The 19716-nt window shown below is 37.6% G+C and overlaps 1 protein-coding gene across 2 annotated transcripts in view; it reads left to right on the forward strand.

Moving 5' to 3' along the window:
• fam189a1 (family with sequence similarity 189 member A1) overlaps nt 1-19716 on the forward strand; it is a 91614-nt gene that overhangs the window by 22187 nt on the left and 49711 nt on the right. For both annotated transcript variants that reach the window (XM_028015618.1, XM_028015619.1), the window contains one exon: nt 19391-19447. In XM_028015618.1, the coding sequence (XP_027871419.1) occupies nt 19391-19447 (57 nt within the window). The remainder of the gene's footprint in view (nt 1-19390; nt 19448-19716) is intronic.

Here is a 19716-nt window from a genome sequence, read left to right on the forward strand (position 1 = left end):
ATCTGCAATGGGTTGTGTTGACAGTGTGCTGTGAATTTAGATCTGTGATGCACCACTTTCATTGAGAAATTTGCAAAGATCTTCACTGACATCTTAATCTTAATCTATGTGCTGTCAGCCCACTCTTTGCAGTTATAATGACAGCATTTCTTTGTGTAGGGTTTTCCCAAGCTTTAGAAGAGGGTTCATGGCATTTATTGGTTATTCTTCCTGAAGCTTGATTGTGAGATCAGACACTGATGTTAGGTAGGAAGACCTGGAAAAAGCAAAAAGCAAAAAGGAAATTGTGGAATTAGAAAGCAAAGTTAATTTCTAAAGCATCTTTAAGGAGCTAGCTGATATTGCTTAGCTGATGTATAAATACACCATACCACAAAAACTGAAAATTTAAATGATGTCTTTTTTTCTCTTGTTTATAACAGTTTTTAATCAAAGCTTTACAGGAAACCTTCAAAATATTTTGCAATGGTGGGAAGGTAGAATCAGCCCGGCACAATGGGAAAATTATCTTCATCTCTGCACACAAGCTCGTTTTATCTGCTGACATTTCAGAGTTTTTTTTTCTAACTCTACACAGCAAGGTTTTATTAGGAAGACATGTTGCTGTATTGGCCTGTTCACGGTTCAGTGATCAGCAAAAAGGTTGATTACAATGCTTGACTGGTCTGAGAGGGTTTGATGGATGTTTTGGTGCGATAAATTGTGTAGATTTGAACAAAACTCAGTCACTCTTCTGCTTCGCAGGTAGAAATTGATGGGTTTTTATTTTTTATTATGCCCACATCTGTCAAACAGTGACTGTGAGGGTTTGATAAGTTAAAAGACAGCTGGCCTTTATAGCTGTGGTTTTATTGCTGATGGGCAAAGGCAGTGAGGGGCGGGCCAGGTGCTGCTGCATGTCTCTTCCTCTCACTTCAAACCCGGTGTAAGGTCATTTCACATGAACAGCTCTCATTGCAGGCTACAGCGCCCAACTGATATGTAAGTGAGAACATTACCCGGAAACTGGCTGGTGAGGAGTTCAGGCCAAAACAGAGAGTCCAGTGGCGTAGGAATGAATCGGCCGCCGGCTCTGATGTGGCGTAAACACTCCAGCTGATGTTCATATAAGCGAGGTCAGAGGCACTCGGTGACACCGGATGAGTGTTTTCCTAATTGATCTGAAAATCACTGCGGGTTTTCCTTTAACAATATACCACACATAAAGGCCTGGTGAACTGATTAAAGCACACTCAGTGTTGGCTGTAAATTCTGCAGCTTTAATTAAAAGCCTTTACAAGCCAGCAGATGCCAGCCACCTCCTTTATGTCACCACCATTTAGTTGTCTTCACTCTGTAGTGGGAATATTCTGCTTAGTAATAGAAGCATCTGAATCCGTCCTCTAATTGTCACCCAAGTTCTCTCTTTGTGCTAAATTCATGGGCTGTGACGCTTCCACCGCCACCGCCTGGTTCAGTAAGACGGAGGTGACTTATCAGGGACTCAGGGACGCGTTTCAGGGAGTTCTGTCGTTTGTGGTTTAGAAATTAGAAGGTACTTAAGCTTGTGGTTGCAGTCATTCTCAGAGGACTTTACGTTGTGTTTTTTAGCCTCCTCCTCCTGAATGACAGTTTAGTGTTTTTTTTGTTTTTTACTATAATGATTTGCAGAGATTCAGGGCTATAAAGAGATTTTCCCAGGAGAGCTCTCAGAATAGAAGCTAAGGGTTTGATGAGATAATCATATTTAGACATAAAGTGATTTCCACTACAGTTTGTTTTTAGTTTTGAAACCTTAAAAGCAATCGTTTTTAAAAGATATAGTAAATTAATGGATCTTCACAAATAGGCGGTGACTGTCCTTCTGCAACAGAAGGCAAACTTAATATCCTAATTCGCTAGTCGAATTTATCTTAAGGTATTGAATAATACAATAATCAGCAATATTTGAGTTCTTAAAACAACAAGCAAGAAGAAATGAGTATTTCCATGTCCATTTTTACTGTTGAGTAAAAGCTCAAATTCCACAATTACTGAGGAACGTGTTGTTGTATGCTTTTTAAAATATTTAATAATTAAATAATTTAATAATATTTTATGAAATTTTGATTTCTATAAATCTAATTTAACATAAAGTTTATTTCATCTTACTGTCTCCTGTCTCCCTGCTTTTAATGGTTTCCTGCAAAGTTTCATTTATTTATTTTTGTATTCCCAAATGTGATTTCTGCTTCCATATGTCAAGTTAACAAATGTTAGAGAAGAACCAGCTCTATGTTGTTTTAAAAAAAAATCTTATTCAGAGTGTCAGACCTCATTATCAAATATTGGAGCCATGTGTGAACTTTATCTATTCACAGGCATTTTCACAGGTTTTGGTTCAACACAAGTTTAGGGGATGTTTGAATATCTTGTGCTGCAGAAATGTGAAAGAGTCGAGATGGGGTTTGTGTTTGTTAACAGTTTTAAAGTTTAAATTCCATTGCTGGAAACCCAATGAAGGCTGAAGCTTTTTAATATGTATTTTGTAAAAAAAAAAAAAAAAAGAAAAACCAAAAAACATTTGATTATTTCCTATCTTAAAATAAAGTGTGCATTTTCAAGAATATATGCGTTATGAACATATGTGACTCTGACCGGGTGTAGCTGATGGATGATGTTTGGATAATTTTCTAAAACTGAAACAAATTTAAAATTAAAACACTATATAACATTCTAATGAAATGTGTTATAGAAAACGTAGCTGGGAAATTAGTGAAGGAAATGTTGAAATTAGACATATTTTAAAAAGTTTTAAACAATGCTGATTGGGTAGAAATGTGTTACAAAAGAATGCTAAACATTTTCCATCCACTAGTTTGAAAAAAAGGATCAAAAATTCACCCCTAGCAAAAGGTTTATTAGGTTGTGACTCACCTGATGTGGACCAGGCAACACATTTACCCACCTGAGTAGAACTTAACTTATCATGACCTCAAACTGAGTCTCACTCTCACTTTGTGTTTGCTGGTCTCTCCTGCCAAATCTTTAAGGAGCTAGCTGATATTGCTTAGCTGATGTATAAATACACCATACCACAAAAACTGAAAATTTAAATGATGTCTTTTTTTCTCTTGTTTATAACAGTTTTTAATCAAAGCTTTACAGGAAACCTTCAAAATATTTTGCAATGGTGGGAAGGTAGAATCAGCCCGGCACAATGGGAAAATTATCTTCATCTCTGCACACAAGCTCGTTTTATCTGCTGACATTTCAGAGTTTTTTTTTCTAACTCTACACAGCAAGGTTTTATTAGGAAGACATGTTGCTGTATTGGCCTGTTCACGGTTCAGTGATCAGCAAAAAGGTTGATTACAATGCTTGACTGGTCTGAGAGGGTTTGATGGATGTTTTGGTGCGATAAATTGTGTAGATTTGAACAAAACTCAGTCACTCTTCTGCTTCGCAGGTAGAAATTGATGGGTTTTTATTTTTTATTATGCCCACATCTGTCAAACAGTGACTGTGAGGGTTTGATAAGTTAAAAGACAGCTGGCCTTTATAGCTGTGGTTTTATTGCTGATGGGCAAAGGCAGTGAGGGGCGGGCCAGGTGCTGCTGCATGTCTCTTCCTCTCACTTCAAACCCGGTGTAAGGTCATTTCACATGAACAGCTCTCATTGCAGGCTACAGTGCCCAACTGATATGTAAGTGAGAACATTACCCGGAAACTGGCTGGTGAGGAGTTCAGGCCAAAACAGAGAGTCCAGTGGCGTAGGAATGAATCGGCCGCCGGCTCTGATGTGGCGTAAACACTCCAGCTGATGTTCATATAAGCGAGGTCAGAGGCACTCGGTGACACCGGATGAGTGTTTTCCTAATTGATCTGAAAATCACTGCGGGTTTTCCTTTAACAATATACCACACATAAAGGCCTGGTGAACTGATTAAAGCACACTCAGTGTTGGCTGTAAATTCTGCAGCTTTAATTAAAAGCCTTTACAAGCCAGCAGATGCCAGCCACCTCCTTTATGTCACCACCATTTAGTTGTCTTCACTCTGTAGTGGGAATATTCTGCTTAGTAATAGAAGCATCTGAATCCGTCCTCTAATTGTCACCCAAGTTCTCTCTTTGTGCTAAATTCATGGGCTGTGACGCTTCCACCGCCACCGCCTGGTTCAGTAAGACGGAGGTGACTTATCAGGGACTCAGGGACGCGTTTCAGGGAGTTCTGTCGTTTGTGGTTTAGAAATTAGAAGGTACTTAAGCTTGTGGTTGCAGTCATTCTCAGAGGACTTTACGTTGTGTTTTTTAGCCTCCTCCTCCTGAATGACAGTTTAGTGTTTTTTTTGTTTTTTACTATAATGATTTGCAGAGATTCAGGGCTATAAAGAGATTTTCCCAGGAGAGCTCTCAGAATAGAAGCTAAGGGTTTGATGAGATAATCATATTTAGACATAAAGTGATTTCCACTACAGTTTGTTTTTAGTTTTGAAACCTTAAAAGCAATCGTTTTTAAAAGATATAGTAAATTAATGGATCTTCACAAATAGGCGGTGACTGTCCTTCTGCAACAGAAGGCAAACTTAATATCCTAATTCGCTAGTCGAATTTATCTTAAGGTATTGAATAATACAATAATCAGCAATATTTGAGTTCTTAAAACAACAAGCAAGAAGAAATGAGTATTTCCATGTCCATTTTTACTGTTGAGTAAAAGCTCAAATTCCACAATTACTGAGGAACGTGTTGTTGTATGCTTTTTAAAATATTTAATAATTAAATAATTTAATAATATTTTATGAAATTTTGATTTCTATAAATCTAATTTAACATAAAGTTTATTTCATCTTACTGTCTCCTGTCTCCCTGCTTTTAATGGTTTCCTGCAAAGTTTCATTTATTTATTTTTGTATTCCCAAATGTGATTTCTGCTTCCATATGTCAAGTTAACAAATGTTAGAGAAGAACCAGCTCTATGTTGTTTTAAAAAAAAATCTTATTCAGAGTGTCAGACCTCATTATCAAATATTGGAGCCATGTGTGAACTTTATCTATTCACAGGCATTTTCACAGGTTTTGGTTCAACACAAGTTTAGGGGATGTTTGAATATCTTGTGCTGCAGAAATGTGAAAGAGTCGAGATGGGGTTTGTGTTTGTTAACAGTTTTAAAGTTTAAATTCCATTGCTGGAAACCCAATGAAGGCTGAAGCTTTTTAATATGTATTTTGTAAAAAAAAAAAAAAAAAGAAAAACCAAAAAACATTTGATTATTTCCTATCTTAAAATAAAGTGTGCATTTTCAAGAATATATGCGTTATGAACATATGTGACTCTGACCGGGTGTAGCTGATGGATGATGTTTGGATAATTTTCTAAAACTGAAACAAATTTAAAATTAAAACACTATATAACATTCTAATGAAATGTGTTATAGAAAACGTAGCTGGGAAATTAGTGAAGGAAATGTTGAAATTAGACATATTTTAAAAAGTTTTAAACAATGCTGATTGGGTAGAAATGTGTTACAAAAGAATGCTAAACATTTTCCATCCACTAGTTTGAAAAAAAGGATCAAAAATTCACCCCTAGCAAAAGGTTTATTAGGTTGTGACTCACCTGATGTGGACCAGGCAACACATTTACCCACCTGAGTAGAACTTAACTTATCATGACCTCAAACTGAGTCTCACTCTCACTTTGTGTTTGCTGGTCTCTCCTGCCAAATCCAGTTGGCAGCAATTGACTGGAAGCCTGACTCAGCTGTTGGTGTCGTTGCAGCTGTATCCTCAGTGGATTTGCGCCTTGTTTTTGAGCCACACAGCTGATTACAATCAGAAGTGCCAAACAGCTGAGGCTTAAGTTTGGATCTCTTTTATCTTTTTCCTCGTCTCATACAATGTTTCTCACACATAAACATGCTACAGCCTATGAGAGTTGGTGGTAAAGTCAGTGTCAAGTCATTCTTAACTAAAACTTATACCACATAATTCCTGTGGAAAAAAGAATAAGTTGCCTACTGCACACACTAAATCTTGGACTGCCTGGAGAAGAGAGGTTTTTCCACATCTAGCATGACCCTCAGAGCATCTGAAAACCTGAAAACAATTATTAGCCTGCTTTCTCCTTTTTTATATTCCATATTCATGTGTTGCCGATTCAACTAAACAAGAAATTGCAATCCAAATGTGTCTCTTGTTTGTTTGCACGTGCATACTTGATAAGGCTTTTGAAGATCCAGAGTGTGATGGTGATCTCTGTTCAGAGAAGTGCAAATTCACAAAGCAGCATTTCTTTCTTTCCTTCTTTGCTCATTTAGATGCAGTCTGATCTGCTATTCTTTCTCTCCAATCCCCAGAAGCAGCAATGAGAGGTTTCCCATCCTTGCCAGTGTCTTATATCTCACATTACTTCATAAACAAACAATGCAAAGATTGAGTCGACAAACTCAATCCGTTTCTTCACCAGATGAACACTTTTCCACATTTCCTCTTTCAGTTGACCCTCGTTACATTCAGGTGCCTCTAAATTCCTTTTCTCTTCTCCATATTGTCCTCAAGAAACCTTGTCAAAACAATAGACTGTTGGAGAAACACAGACTAATGTTGAATGCCATGTTTAATTACTTGTGCTTCCAAATGACTCAGTTTGCTCACTGAATTTGACCTTGCATCTTGTTAATGTTTGACTCTGGCTCTAATTGAAATGTTTGATGTGACTCTTCAACACACTGGAAATGTGTATAGAAAGGATTGGTAAACACAGAGTTTAAAATGTTTAGCGAGTGACTGGATTTCACGCTCAAATTCATTACCACAGAGGTAAACATTAAATAAAATTATCATAAGTGTTGCCGCAGCTGATAGAAATAATGGTCGTTTCATACATTATAACTTCAAATGAACTCCAAACTTTTCTTGTCATTGCTTTGCAGTCTGGATTGTCTATTCGTTTTATATTTGAGTTCAGTATGTGATCCATAAGCACTCTGTTACCATGGCTCTGCATGCAAAGTGGCTTAGCAATGAACTCTGATTGATAAAAAGGAGTTTGTGTATGCTGCTCCAGCTCAGTGAGGACATGAAGAGCGTTTTGTCAAGTGCTTTGTGTTCACTCAGAAGTTACTTACAGGTCTGTTCTGATGAGCACTGCATCCTCCCATCAAAGTGATTCAGGTCTGACATTGACAGACGTGTGTTTGTGCAGGATGTGGCATAGGAAGAAACGGCTCTTTATCTTCTGTAGGAACCTGGGAAAGTTTAAATAAAAATGTTATTAACTAAATTTTTGATAGTATTGTATGCAGTGCTATAAAAAAAATATTTGAGTACTTTTTTGTCACACTATAATGTTTCAGATTATCAAGCAAACTTTAATATAATACCAAGTTTTGACTCTGTGTTTCTTTTCTTTTGAAATATTTTGCTTCTTGTAACTTTATTATATCATTGTAAATGATGTGATTTTAATTTTGTACATTTTTTAGGTTGGTTTTAACAATTGCTACATGAAGTCACCTTTTCAAAAGCTTTGCTTATCAGACCAGTGATAAGAAACATAGCAGCATAGTCAAAGTATGGATTAAAACCCATTTGAGAGGCTGTGACATCACCTTAACCTTGTCATTAATGTTTTAAAATCACTCCAAAGTGCCTGAATTGAAACTGTTCTGCAAAGAAGAGTGAATCAAGCAGTCATCTTAGAACATGTACACACATAACTGGCTCTTTATAAAAACGAACATCTCTCCCACATCATTTTAAAAGATAAAATTGTGTTTGGGATTGTTTTCAGAAATGTTTTCATCCACACAAACCAGCATAAATATGTCTCTGATCATTGTTGCAAACATGCCAAATGCGTAATGGACAGTGCACTGCAAAGCCAAAAACATTGTCAGCGTCCAGGTTTGCTCCAAAACCGACAACAGCAACATTGATGCCATTGTGCCTCTTTATTGGGAGGGAGAGTCGTAACAGTTGACCTCCAATCACATTTCCCCTTTGCACTTCAATACATTGGAGCCATTTGGGCTTATAAAAACAAACAAGCAAAAAGTGTCTGAACCAATGTAAAAATCAGCACCTCTCTGATGGTCATTTTTCTTCCGCTGCATGGCCCACCCAGTAACAATAGTCACTTTGGTACTGCATCATTCGTTACAGATCGCGATGCATTGGACCCTAACACTTTTCTGATGTACAAAATGCAAACACAAACACAGGATTTTCTCAGAGCTCCACTCTGGTCATAATTTCATGAACACATCTGTGTGGATGAAAGGCCAAACATATAAAGATGTATTTGTTTTTGGCTTTGTTTATTATTCGACTAAGTGTAGCTCAAGCAGTTATTATTATCAATTTGAATACTTTTTTTTCATAGTAAATGAAACCATCATGTTTTCTTTATCTTATTTAAAAAAATGAATTGATCTGAGACATTTAAGCATGTCAAAAAAGAAAATAGAAGAAGCACTTTAATACTTTTTGATCCCTTTCAGATTTATCTAGATGTAAGAACTGGATAAATTTCCCACATTAAGACTAATAAAGTTGTCTGTCTGATGGAGGAAGCCGGTTGCCTGGGAGCTTCAGTCCTGTGTCTTGCTGCTCTAATGAACCACACAGTGAATGATTAGAACAGATCTTTCCACTCTGGTATGTGTTTGTTTAGTTGAGTGATTTATATTCAGTATCATGTTCTCGTCTCATGGATTAAGCGGAGACAGCAAAAATCTCTGCGTGGGGGGAGAAAGGGTGGCCGAGAGGACACGCCTCCAAGACACCAGCAACATCCAATAAGCTGTTGTTCCTCTGTTTCTATGGTTACGGTGCTGCGGTGCTGCTGAGCTCTAAAGTCAAGTGATGATATTCTTGTTGGCGGGTGGAGCGGGGGGCAGGAAGGAGAAGCACGTGGTCGATGTGGACAAAAGGGAATACTATAGAGAGTGGATTCAGGAGAGAAAATGAAGGGAGGAGAACTCCTGACGAGGAGCTCGAGGAGAAAAAAGTGTGTTGGCGTTTGCCGTTGTTCGCCTCAGCTTTAGAGGCAGCAGTGGATGCACTCTGTGGTGCTGCATACAGCATCATCATAGTCAAATGTCTCGAAATGCCTTCAGAGGGCTTTATAAGCTCTGTGTGACACAAGTGTACGCCCACAACTGAAGACAATTACAGACACTTTGTGCGCTGCTCTTTCACGGTCAGAAAAGGTTGCTTGAAGGGTACAACTTAAATTATCACAAAAACACTAAGAGTTCATCTCCCCTGATGCCGCAGCTGCCCTTCAGTTCTTTTTCATTATAGGACAAATGGACTAATGTAAGAAGAAAGAAATGTTCTTTAAGGTGAGACGATAAATGAGTTATTTTTTATTTGCTTTTCAGGATCCAGTTTTATCCGTTTTAAAACTGGACAAAGTACTGCTTTTGTATTAGAAGACATTTACTGACTCACTAACAAGGCAAAGTTATATTATGATGTAAAGTTTTGTGCAAACATTTGAAACCATCCCTAATTTCTTTATGCTTTCCAACATAGTTGAACAATATATTAAATCACAATAAGCAAAACATTATTGTCATTGAGAAGTTAAAGCTCAGGAAAGGATGGAGGGATTTTAATGATGGACAAGAAAGGAAAGAGTCAAGTAAACAGAGGCTGATCAATGTCAACAACACTACATTCAGCAGGAATATTGCAATAACATTCTTCTATTATGTGGTCTTTATTTCCATCCAGAGGCAAATGTTTTGGTAATTTTTTTTCTTTAAAGAGGTTTTAATCAATAGTTTTGAGCTTCTTAATAGTTTGAGTTTTCTTTCTTTTAATTCTTTTTCACTCAGTGCCTGAACAGATGTTTAGGGATGAACCACTGAAGTGTCTACTCAACAGAAGGACCCCTCCCCCCCATAAAAAAAGTGTTTTAAATTGAAATGTGTTGGATTTTGATTGCTTTTTTGTTCACTTAAAACATTTCAGTAGTGGACTGATTAGAAGTAAAGACAAAGAGGAAAACAATTTTGGAAAACAATCAGAAGACATAAAAACACTTCTGGGTCATTAAGAAGAAAACCGCCAAGAAATGACAATTGCATTAATTTACACATTTTGTGTTTCCTAAGTTTAGTAATGGTTCAATTTCTGTGAAAGTGGAGCATTGTAAATCCTCTGCTGCAAAACCATAAGGGCTGATTTAGTAGGCAAACAGTGGGAAGAGTCTGAACATATTATTCCACACCAGAAGGAGAAGAGGAGGAGGAGGAGGAAGAGGAGGGTGGAAGATCAAGTCCAGTAGTTAGCAGCTCTGTGCTTCACTACAGATGTGCTTGGATGTCACAACTAACATCAGCAAGTTAACATGGTTAATTCATATAGAGTTCAGAGTTTTTAGAGGAAAAGACAAATAAAAATTCAGTAGATTGAAAGAAAAATAAGATTGGCACTCTACATTCACATGTTGCTAGCTGTTCAGGATTCTCTTAGACCTCTGTCTTCCTCGTAGTCCTTTATTTCATTTAAGAGCAGAGCAGTTTACCGTAAACCTTCACTAATGCCTGTGCCTACAATCAGAAGCACACACTGAGAGTACAAGCCACATAAAGCTGTGCATGCTTGGTAACACATGTATGCAACAGCAGATAAGAGAAAGAAGAGCTTAGAGATGGTTGAGCAGAATCCATGGGATTCTGATGTTGTTGGACAGGAAGGAAAAATAAAAGATAAAAAAGACTGAGGAAGTGAGTGAGGGTCAGGTGATGCTGTGTGTGTGTGTTTGAATTCTCTCCGTTCTTGGTTCAGCGTCAGGCCCCACTGTGCACTTACGAGGTTTGACACGGCACGTTGGCGTGTGTGTGTGTGTGTGTGATGATCTTGTGGGATTCTCGTACAATCTACCACGAAGCTTGTCTGAATCGACAAACCAGTAAAGGTTTCACCGCTCCGCTTGGTGCAGCAACTGATGGAAAATCATTAAGGATCCTGGCAAATAGCCAGTTACCGGTTACCACAGCAACCGGACCGGCTCCATCCATCTTTTGCGGTGACGAGGTTTTGAGAAAACTGACCTCTTTTTTTTTTTTTTTTTAAACCCTCACTTTCAGTAATGGCCTCTGATTGGCGTCATGCATGAATGAATGAGAATGGCTCAAGACCGTCCAACTAGTCCGAAGCTACAGCAGTTTCTATTCCTGTCAATACTACAGTGCCGGTAACGTCTCTGCTGCCTTGTAATAACAACATGACAGGGTTTTGGCTGTAAACGTGTTTATTCGCTCTTTTGGGAATTACAGAGCACACAGAAATCGAAATGAAAACAAATATCAAGTCTAACACGAAACTAAGGGAAAGGCTCTCATATTCTGTGCCGACTTTCAAGAGATTTGAGGCAAACGCGGAGAAAACTTAAACTTACCAGACTCAGAGGGGAGGAGTCAGTTTTAGAAAACATTGCTTCAAATCTTACTACTTTATGCACAAAGGACAAAAAATGTCTGCGACACAAATTGCAAATAGATCTGGAGAGAAAATCTTGAATCAAACTCTAAATGTATTCTCAGAAGCAAAGAGAAAATGTTTGTAACCAGCTAAGAGCTCACTTGATGAATCCTATAAATATGGTATATAAATGCACAAAAGTAGATCTATAATTTCGTCCTAAAACTGTAATAATGTTTAGCGAGAAACTGCATCACATAACAAATTGCCTTGTAAAAAAAAAAGAGAACAATGAAAATATATCACTAAACCCATGACCAACTTACCAAACAGATAAATCAGGGAATGCTATAAAAAATGAAATGGCTTTGAGCTTGGATTTAAAAAAGAAGTTGCTGACGAAGCCTGCTGCTGTTCCTCAGGCAGGAAAATGCAGAACGTTATCTCAAAAGCTTTTTCCCAGAGTCTTCAACTGAAAGCCTGAAACCGATAAAAAAAAATAAGTCCCTGTTTGAGGATCTCAGACTGTAGGCCTGGTAATATGAGGATTGGAGATCTGACAAATGCTGAGGAGTTAAACTGTGTAATTCTTGTAAGTAATTAAAGGAGGAAGGAAACTCTCTAAAGTGCAGAAGAAGCCCAGAAAACCTGGGAGAAACTGGGACAACACGGTCAAAGCAATGTGTTTATTTTAGTCATCAGCCTGCCGGTTTAAAAACTGAGTTACAATCAAACGAAACGAGGATAATGGTGTCATGTATTTGGAGTTGCAGATAAATATATTTCAAAGAATGTTGTTCAGTAGTGACTTGCGAAAATGAACTTATTTATTTTTATATTCACATTTGTTTTAGGTTGATTTCTTCCACATAATGGGGAAATCAGTGAATACAGTGTAATGATGGTGCATGATGACTGCATGAGTATATTTACTTGTCAGTAGGCGTGTTCAAGGATAACAGAACCGGTAAAAGAAGGGAGAACTAACTTATACAAAATTTAAGAGTGTAGTTTTTAAGCGTGAGGGTGCAATTATTTTAAAGGAATGGTATTGTGTAAAATGACTTTTTGAGCTTTGCTTCATGTTATCATGTTATTCCCTCAGCAAAAACATACCTGCAGCATTGTTGTGACGATGTGCTCAGAATGTCAGAGAGAGCAGGAGCGTCTTAGACCCAAAGGCACCAAAGGGTCAAATTACAAAGTAAAACCTCTTTTAAGTCATGTTTGATATATACGCCATTTTTATATCAACTTTATGTTTTGATAGTTTTTTGGCACTACGTGCCTGGAAAATTGATAATACCTCTTTAACAGTGGTCATGATTTGTTTAAAACATTGCACCTCTACAGCCTTTTGAATTGTTAAAAACTAATAAACATGTTTTTTCGAGAGCTCTTTCCGAAAGCGATAAAAAAAAAAATCCATAAATCTATAACTTCACAACATTGTACCTCTACAAAAAGGTCAGGAAAAAGTCTGAAATAGGTTTTTATCTGGACTTGAGCTGAATTTGCTGCAGCTATTGAGGACTTTTCTTTTCTTTTCTTTTTTTTTTGTTCTTCCACCATTGAGGATTTAGCCAGATTCAGCATTAGTATCAACTCTGACATTTATCCTTGAAAATGAATTTTAGGTTGTGTTTTGGCATCTTTTATTTGTTGTTGTCCTAAGATGATGCCTCTCCTTCCCGTTCCGTGTTTTACCATCTTTCTTTGATGGCTGTGATACTGGTTCCTCTGATCCAGTCCTGTAATCTTTATCTCCCATTTCTGTCTGCTGAGCTCATTACATGGTTTTCTTCTGAAACTGCATTTAGATGTAGCGTGCAGAGTGTATCAGGAACAGAACAAAACTCTCTACGACTTAATATTAGACTGCAAAAGTTGAGAGCTTTTCAGAAAATAATATTGCTCATCTCTACTTCATCCTATCTGTTATTCATACTCTGCTTCAGAAAAGTTTTTGGTCTGTTTTCAATTTTTTAATCCGCTAATTCACACGTATCAAACTCAAATTTTATTTGTGTAGTTCCAAATTACACAGTGCGAAGATGTTAAGTATTTAATTTTAGAGAAAGTGATAATATCTGAACAGTTTAATAGGTAGATTTATCTATGCACTCTGTCACATTCTTGATCTTGATGTGACCCAACATGAAATGAGGTCGGCACCCCTGCTCTAAATAAAACCTTTTTTCTGTTCTAAAAGATTTAAAGTAATGATAAATTATATTTAATTATTCAGACCAGTTTCCCTTGAAATTTTGCTCAATTATTCATGTTTTAAAAATCTGCTATTCATCCAAAATCCAAATTAACTAACACACCTCGGCTCACTTCTAATTTGTTTTCTGGCAACAAATCTTATTTAATACATAATCCTATATTGAAAGTTGCAAGCTTCATGTTTTTTAATTCACTGTGAAGCAATAATATTCCTCACTATGGCTGAACTTAAGGCTGTCCTGTGGAGCCATTTAAAACATTCTGTAAGTTTCCCTTTTTTGCTCCAGTTAGGATTATTTGGTTTTCGACGGTTTTGCCAACAGGGTATCACTTAGCACTTAAACCTGAAGTAATTGTCAGATATATACATTTTTAGGATGACATTACCTTGTAACCAGGTGTACGTGACTAATTCTGCCAACTACTGAATGTTAATCCTATCGTGGGAGCAGCCAAGAGGAAAAGCCCCCAGTGACTGACTGACAGCAAGCAGAGCTATCACATGGTTCCTGCTCTCATATAATTTCACTGCTTAGACTACAAGATGCACAAAGACACGCATTGTCCTTCACACATGCATACATGGGTGGACAGGTATACATCGCACAGTGGGGGGTCAGGAAGGAGAGTGTGAGAACAGGAGATGAAGACCTCCACCGTATTTCCGCTGCATAGGTTGGAAAAGTGCAGCCATTGACGTGTGCGTATTTTTTGAATGCTTGACTGCACCCTTGATATCTGTAATAATGTGACATGAGCGAAAGAAATGTGTGAACCTTGTTCATTCATCTTGCAATACACCACAAGAGATCTTCACATGTCCTCAGCAGATGAAAATCATGTGAAAAGAGTTGAGCTTTTAGTTCACAATCTGTGAAATGTCACTGTATTTGGGAGTTTTCTGCACCTTCCGTTTCAGCCTCGCTGTGGAGGAGAAAACAGTATCAGTATTTTCATCAGATCATCTGCAGCATGAGGGGATAGAGTCAAAAAGGGTTTCTTTATAGCTGCACAATTGCTGAACTGTTATAACCTGGCACTGTGCAATGTGCTCATATTTCTGTGATGGCACTCACAAAAAGATCATGCACAAATATCCAAAATCTTTGTTTGATCACACTGAGACTCCAAAGGAGGGGCTTTATACTCTTGCCCTCAAGAACCGCTGCCCTGCTACTTTTAGATGGATCTTTGCTTCAGTACTCAAGACTGAAATAATTAGCTCCTCTGCAGAACTTCACTGAATGCTGACGAGGCAATTTGCTCACAATCCTACTGGGGTTCAACACATACCGATTCTCTGTTTGCAAACAACGTGACTATTTTCTTCTTACTTACTCTATTGTTTTTTATTGTCCTAAAGATGTAGATCATTTGCTTAAGCTGCTTGATGAAATCCTTTTGTTGGCAGGAGGCCATATTCAAAGCAGTAAGAATGAAGCACCGACAGCTTCATCCTTACAACAACCTCACAACAGGGTGTCGTGAGGTTGACCAGTACGGTCATTCCTCCTTTAAATTATCTTTTGATCAATCCACATAGGTGCATGTGGGCTGCGACACGCAGATACACTAACACTGCTGCTTCTCGGCTTCAGAATCTAGGACCCAAATATAATACAACCTCTCTGACTCAGATGAGCGTAATGTTTGGTGGATACCTGCTGTAACATATGGTTCTGCCTCCCATTCAAGTGTATTCCATCAGACCAGGGCATAACAACACTGTTATGGAAGACAAAGTGGCTCTTTAGCTGTTTTTGCTTCACACGGCTCAGATACTCTCCTGTCTCTTCTTTTATTACTTTGATTATTCCTGCTGATTCCTATATTTATACTGTATGAAATTGTCTTTGATATTAAAAAAGGAAACCACAGTAACCCGAAAACAGCCTCAGAAGTCCCAACCCAAAAGCATTATTTTAGGATCAAAACAGACAGTGAATAAAACTCACTTATAAAAGCAGTAAAATAATGAAGAGACAGCAGTCGAAGGTTCACCAGCTGGAGCGACTGCTGACTGTCTCTGAGCGTTTACCGTGCCGGACAGCAACAAAATAATTGTTCCCAGTGGACACTGGGATTTACAAGACATGCGAGCATCGCTGTAGGCTTGACTGCAACTGTAAATACATCAGAGTGACAATGAGGAGTTTATCTAAACAGCCTGAGAATGCTGCCAGAAATACTCAGTTTAGATTTTTTTTATATTCTCTAAATAAAAAAAAAATCCTTTATAATTATATTTAAATGTTGATCCAATAACCTTTTAAAAACTTCATTTTTTGCATAACTAGACTTGCTCAATGTCAAGAAAATGTTTATTTTAGGGTATATTTCTGTAAATTGTTTGCTGCTTAAAATTTATTTTTACGGTAACTGGGAACTATCAGATTAAACATGTCAAAAAACATTTTTGGAATGAAAAGATATCGAAATAACTTTTAAAACTGCTAAATTTAGGTGAAAATCACTCTGATCTGGGTCTGTATTCAGCCAAACATATGTAGGAATACAATAAAAGTAGGTCAACATTGAAATAGCTTTGGTTGCTTATAGGGGAAACAACATTTTTAGGTTCCTGTGTTTCTGTTCCTATATGGATGTAGTTTAAAACCCAACTTACAATGAAGCAGACTTTTCTGGATTGAACATTCCTGCTGATATCTAACTTTATTTGAGCCTCAGATGATAACATTGGTAGCCCATTTGCCATGTCTTGTGAGTATCAAGGTGAATGAAGTAGTGAGAGATTGTCTGAAAATGGAACAAGATGGAATGGAAAAGTGAAATAAGGAGTCTGGGTATGGACCGAAGTGGAAGGGAGTATGTAAGTGCCGAGCAGAAGAAGAAGCACACAGATGGACTGCGATACAGGAAGAAATTGGAATGGCGAAGGTAGCAAGATTCGAGGAGAGAAGGCAAACCTAAAGAGTGCAAGTGGAGAGGAGAAAGAAGCAATGCATGATGGATAGAAATGGGCAGTGTGGTGATGTTTAATGGAGGGTGAAGGAGGGTGAAAGGCAGAGGGAGACCACAGAGAAGCGAGTGCCTTAGGCTACGGCTACCCTTTGTTCACCTACATTTTGATGATATGCAAATTCACACCTCCAGTTGAGCAGGCTGTAAAAATTCAAGTCTACACCTCAGCTGAAGTGTAGACAGAGAAGTAAGACGAGGAATTTCTCAGAAATATTTGATGTAATGAAGCATCTCATCTGAGAGGCTGAAGCACCATCAGGTTTGAATATGACACCTTGAATTCAAACAGATGGAAGTAATAAGTAGAAGATACAGAAACAGACATCTCAACACAATTATTTCAGGAAACACCTGAAGCTTCGGGCAGACGGAAAGCATGTTGGGGCTAATGGAGAAACCTGCAGCAGCAATCAGTCTGTTGAAGTCATTTGGATACAAACAACATGCTGAATTATTGATGTACTTCAATTTCAGTTTAGAGGACAACTCACCTCACAGTGTGAAAGTATTACAGGTGAAGAGGTACATTTGGTTGCAATGCAACAGACATCATTGCTTTTTATTCAGCCTACTCAGAGGGCCAGTTTGTTTTCAGTTCCTCTGAAACAAAAGCATCTGCTTCCTGTTTTAACATTTTCTACTTCCACCTAAAGACACATCTTGCTAATAAACGTGCTGAACTTTCCTGTGTGGTTTGTGGTGACAGATTTTGGTTTTCTTGGAGATTTCTCTGTTAGAAAATAACCTAAACCTTTGGAAGACGTTACAAGCTAACAAACACAACTAAACGCCATAAAATGCCTAGGTGTGTATTTATTTTAGTATTTTGGGGTAGGGGTTAGATTTAGGTCCTTTGTATTCATTGTCCTATATGACTTATAAAACAATTATCTATTCACACAACCCTAAGAAGGAAAACAACCAATTCAGTAAAATTGAAAATCAATCAGTATTTTCTCTCAAGCAATGAAATTAAATAATTTAGGGAACTTTTATTCAACCTATGAGTCCTTTCTTAGATAAATAGACAGCTACCATGATTATGTAGATAATATTTTCAATTGCATCAATATTTTAGATTATTTTATCAATAATAATTGTGGTAGTCTGGCATTTTTTCCTGCGTTGTTGAACTATGATCTAACTCCATCTGATCCTGATGTCATTGAACTTTTCTAAAAATAGATGGATTAAATCCTCCTCTTCCTCACCGACTTGGGCTCTGCTCAGAGAAATCTGTGGTTTAATTTGCACTACATCACCCCTGTCAGTAAATAAAAACACATTTAAATTAAAACCAGGACGTCTTAAAGATGTGGTTCAACAAACTGTTGAGTGCTAACAGCCTTTCCAGCCCATTTCAATTACCGGAAGCAGCCTAATGAAATGGCACTGTACTGGGATGTGTGGGTGGTAAATCACTCGTAAGAAGCTACAGGCTACATTTATTATTCTTCAGAGGCACCACGTCTTCTGCATTATAACTTGGTAAGCAGCACGTTGTACAGGGCAATGCTAATTCCATTACAAGTAAAAGAAAAATAATCAGTGATCCTGTGAAAAAATCATACATTTCACATAAAAGATTGGTTAAAAATATGATAGACATGAACAGAAATAAATGATTTAGTACATTTGTGAATTAACATGTCAACACTGCAAATTCTGCAGAGGGAAATCAACACTATGCCGAGTCTATTTGGTCCTTTTCAGAATTGCAATTGATTCAACTCTTACAGAGTTATTTCAACAATAGTTTGAGTAGTTATAACTATTTCAAGTGTTTCTCAATTTCTTGTTGAAACTATTGTTGAAATAACTCTGTAGGAGTTAAATTAATTCCAATTCTGAAAAAGACCAAATAGACTCGGCATTGTGTTGATTTAACTCTGCAGAATTTGTTGTGAAACTGGTCTGACATGTTCGGTTTAAGAAAATGTTGACTTTGTTCAGAGCCCGAATCAATTATCACTAGTGCAGTTGATTTTTGTTTAAACGGTCTGGTGTGTTGTAATTTTCAGTTTATGTACTGGTATTGTTAATATAGGTACATAGAGTGTCATAGAGTTACACATTAAAGCTAGACTGCTTATCTGTAGCTTTTCTCCAGGATTCTCCTCAATCCTGGCACCCTTTTCCTCTTCAGCAGACTGAAAACGCTCCTGCTAAAAGCCCGTTTTGTTTTGTCGCCCTCATATAAGGAAGTACATGTTGTTACGTTTCATCCCCACTGATTGCAGGTTTTCATCAGCATCAGAATTTGTCTTTTATGCGTCATTGTTTTAAGAGATTTGGCTGACCTAGTCACATAATTTTTGTTCAGGAAGTTCTTTTATCAGACTACCAAATGAACAGTTTAATGTCAATCGTTGATTGGTGGGTCAATGGACAAGTTGTAGCATCAACACAACATCATGATTGTTTATACATTTGCGTTGCATTCCCTGCAGTACCTCTTTTAAACATCGCTGTTGACAAAATACCTATACAGAAGTAATAACAGATGAACAAACAAGTTTTCAGGAAGACAAATTCAACAAACCTACAAATGGTCTCTACAAACAGTTGATGATTTTAAATTAGTTTTTGAAAACTGAATAAATGCAATTATTTGCTTCTGTTGTTGTCCTCCAACAAGGTTAACTTATGGCTCAAAAATATTCAAGCTCCTGCAGAAATAATGACCAAGACAGAGGAACTGATAACAAACAATTTGTTGCGTTGTCACACTTGTGTCAGTGACGTTTACTGACAGCATCTGTTTTGTTTTGTTTTCTCTCAGGTTTTGCTCTCTGGACTCATCGGAGTGGTGTCATGGAAGAGGCCGCTCTCTCTTGTGGTGAGTGTCCTCTGAACGCCCACACTCCGCTGCTAATCTCACAGCTCCGAACAAACCAACAACATTGAAGTGAAATAAAGTCTCTTAGCGTGATGGTGGGGACGTGGTGTTCCTGGCCTTAGCCTACAAAACACCACAGCATAGATGAGATTGGGATTGACAGAAAAGAAGCAGAATGCTGAAATAAGTGTGAGGTTTGGCTAGTGGAAGTCCATATTGCTGATTCTGAGTTTTTACCAAAGGCTGTGAAACAGATGAAACTTTTTCTT

This window comes from Xiphophorus couchianus, chromosome 4 (assembly GCF_001444195.1).
Source record: "Xiphophorus couchianus chromosome 4, X_couchianus-1.0, whole genome shotgun sequence".
Taxonomy (NCBI): Eukaryota; Metazoa; Chordata; class Actinopteri; order Cyprinodontiformes; family Poeciliidae; genus Xiphophorus; species Xiphophorus couchianus.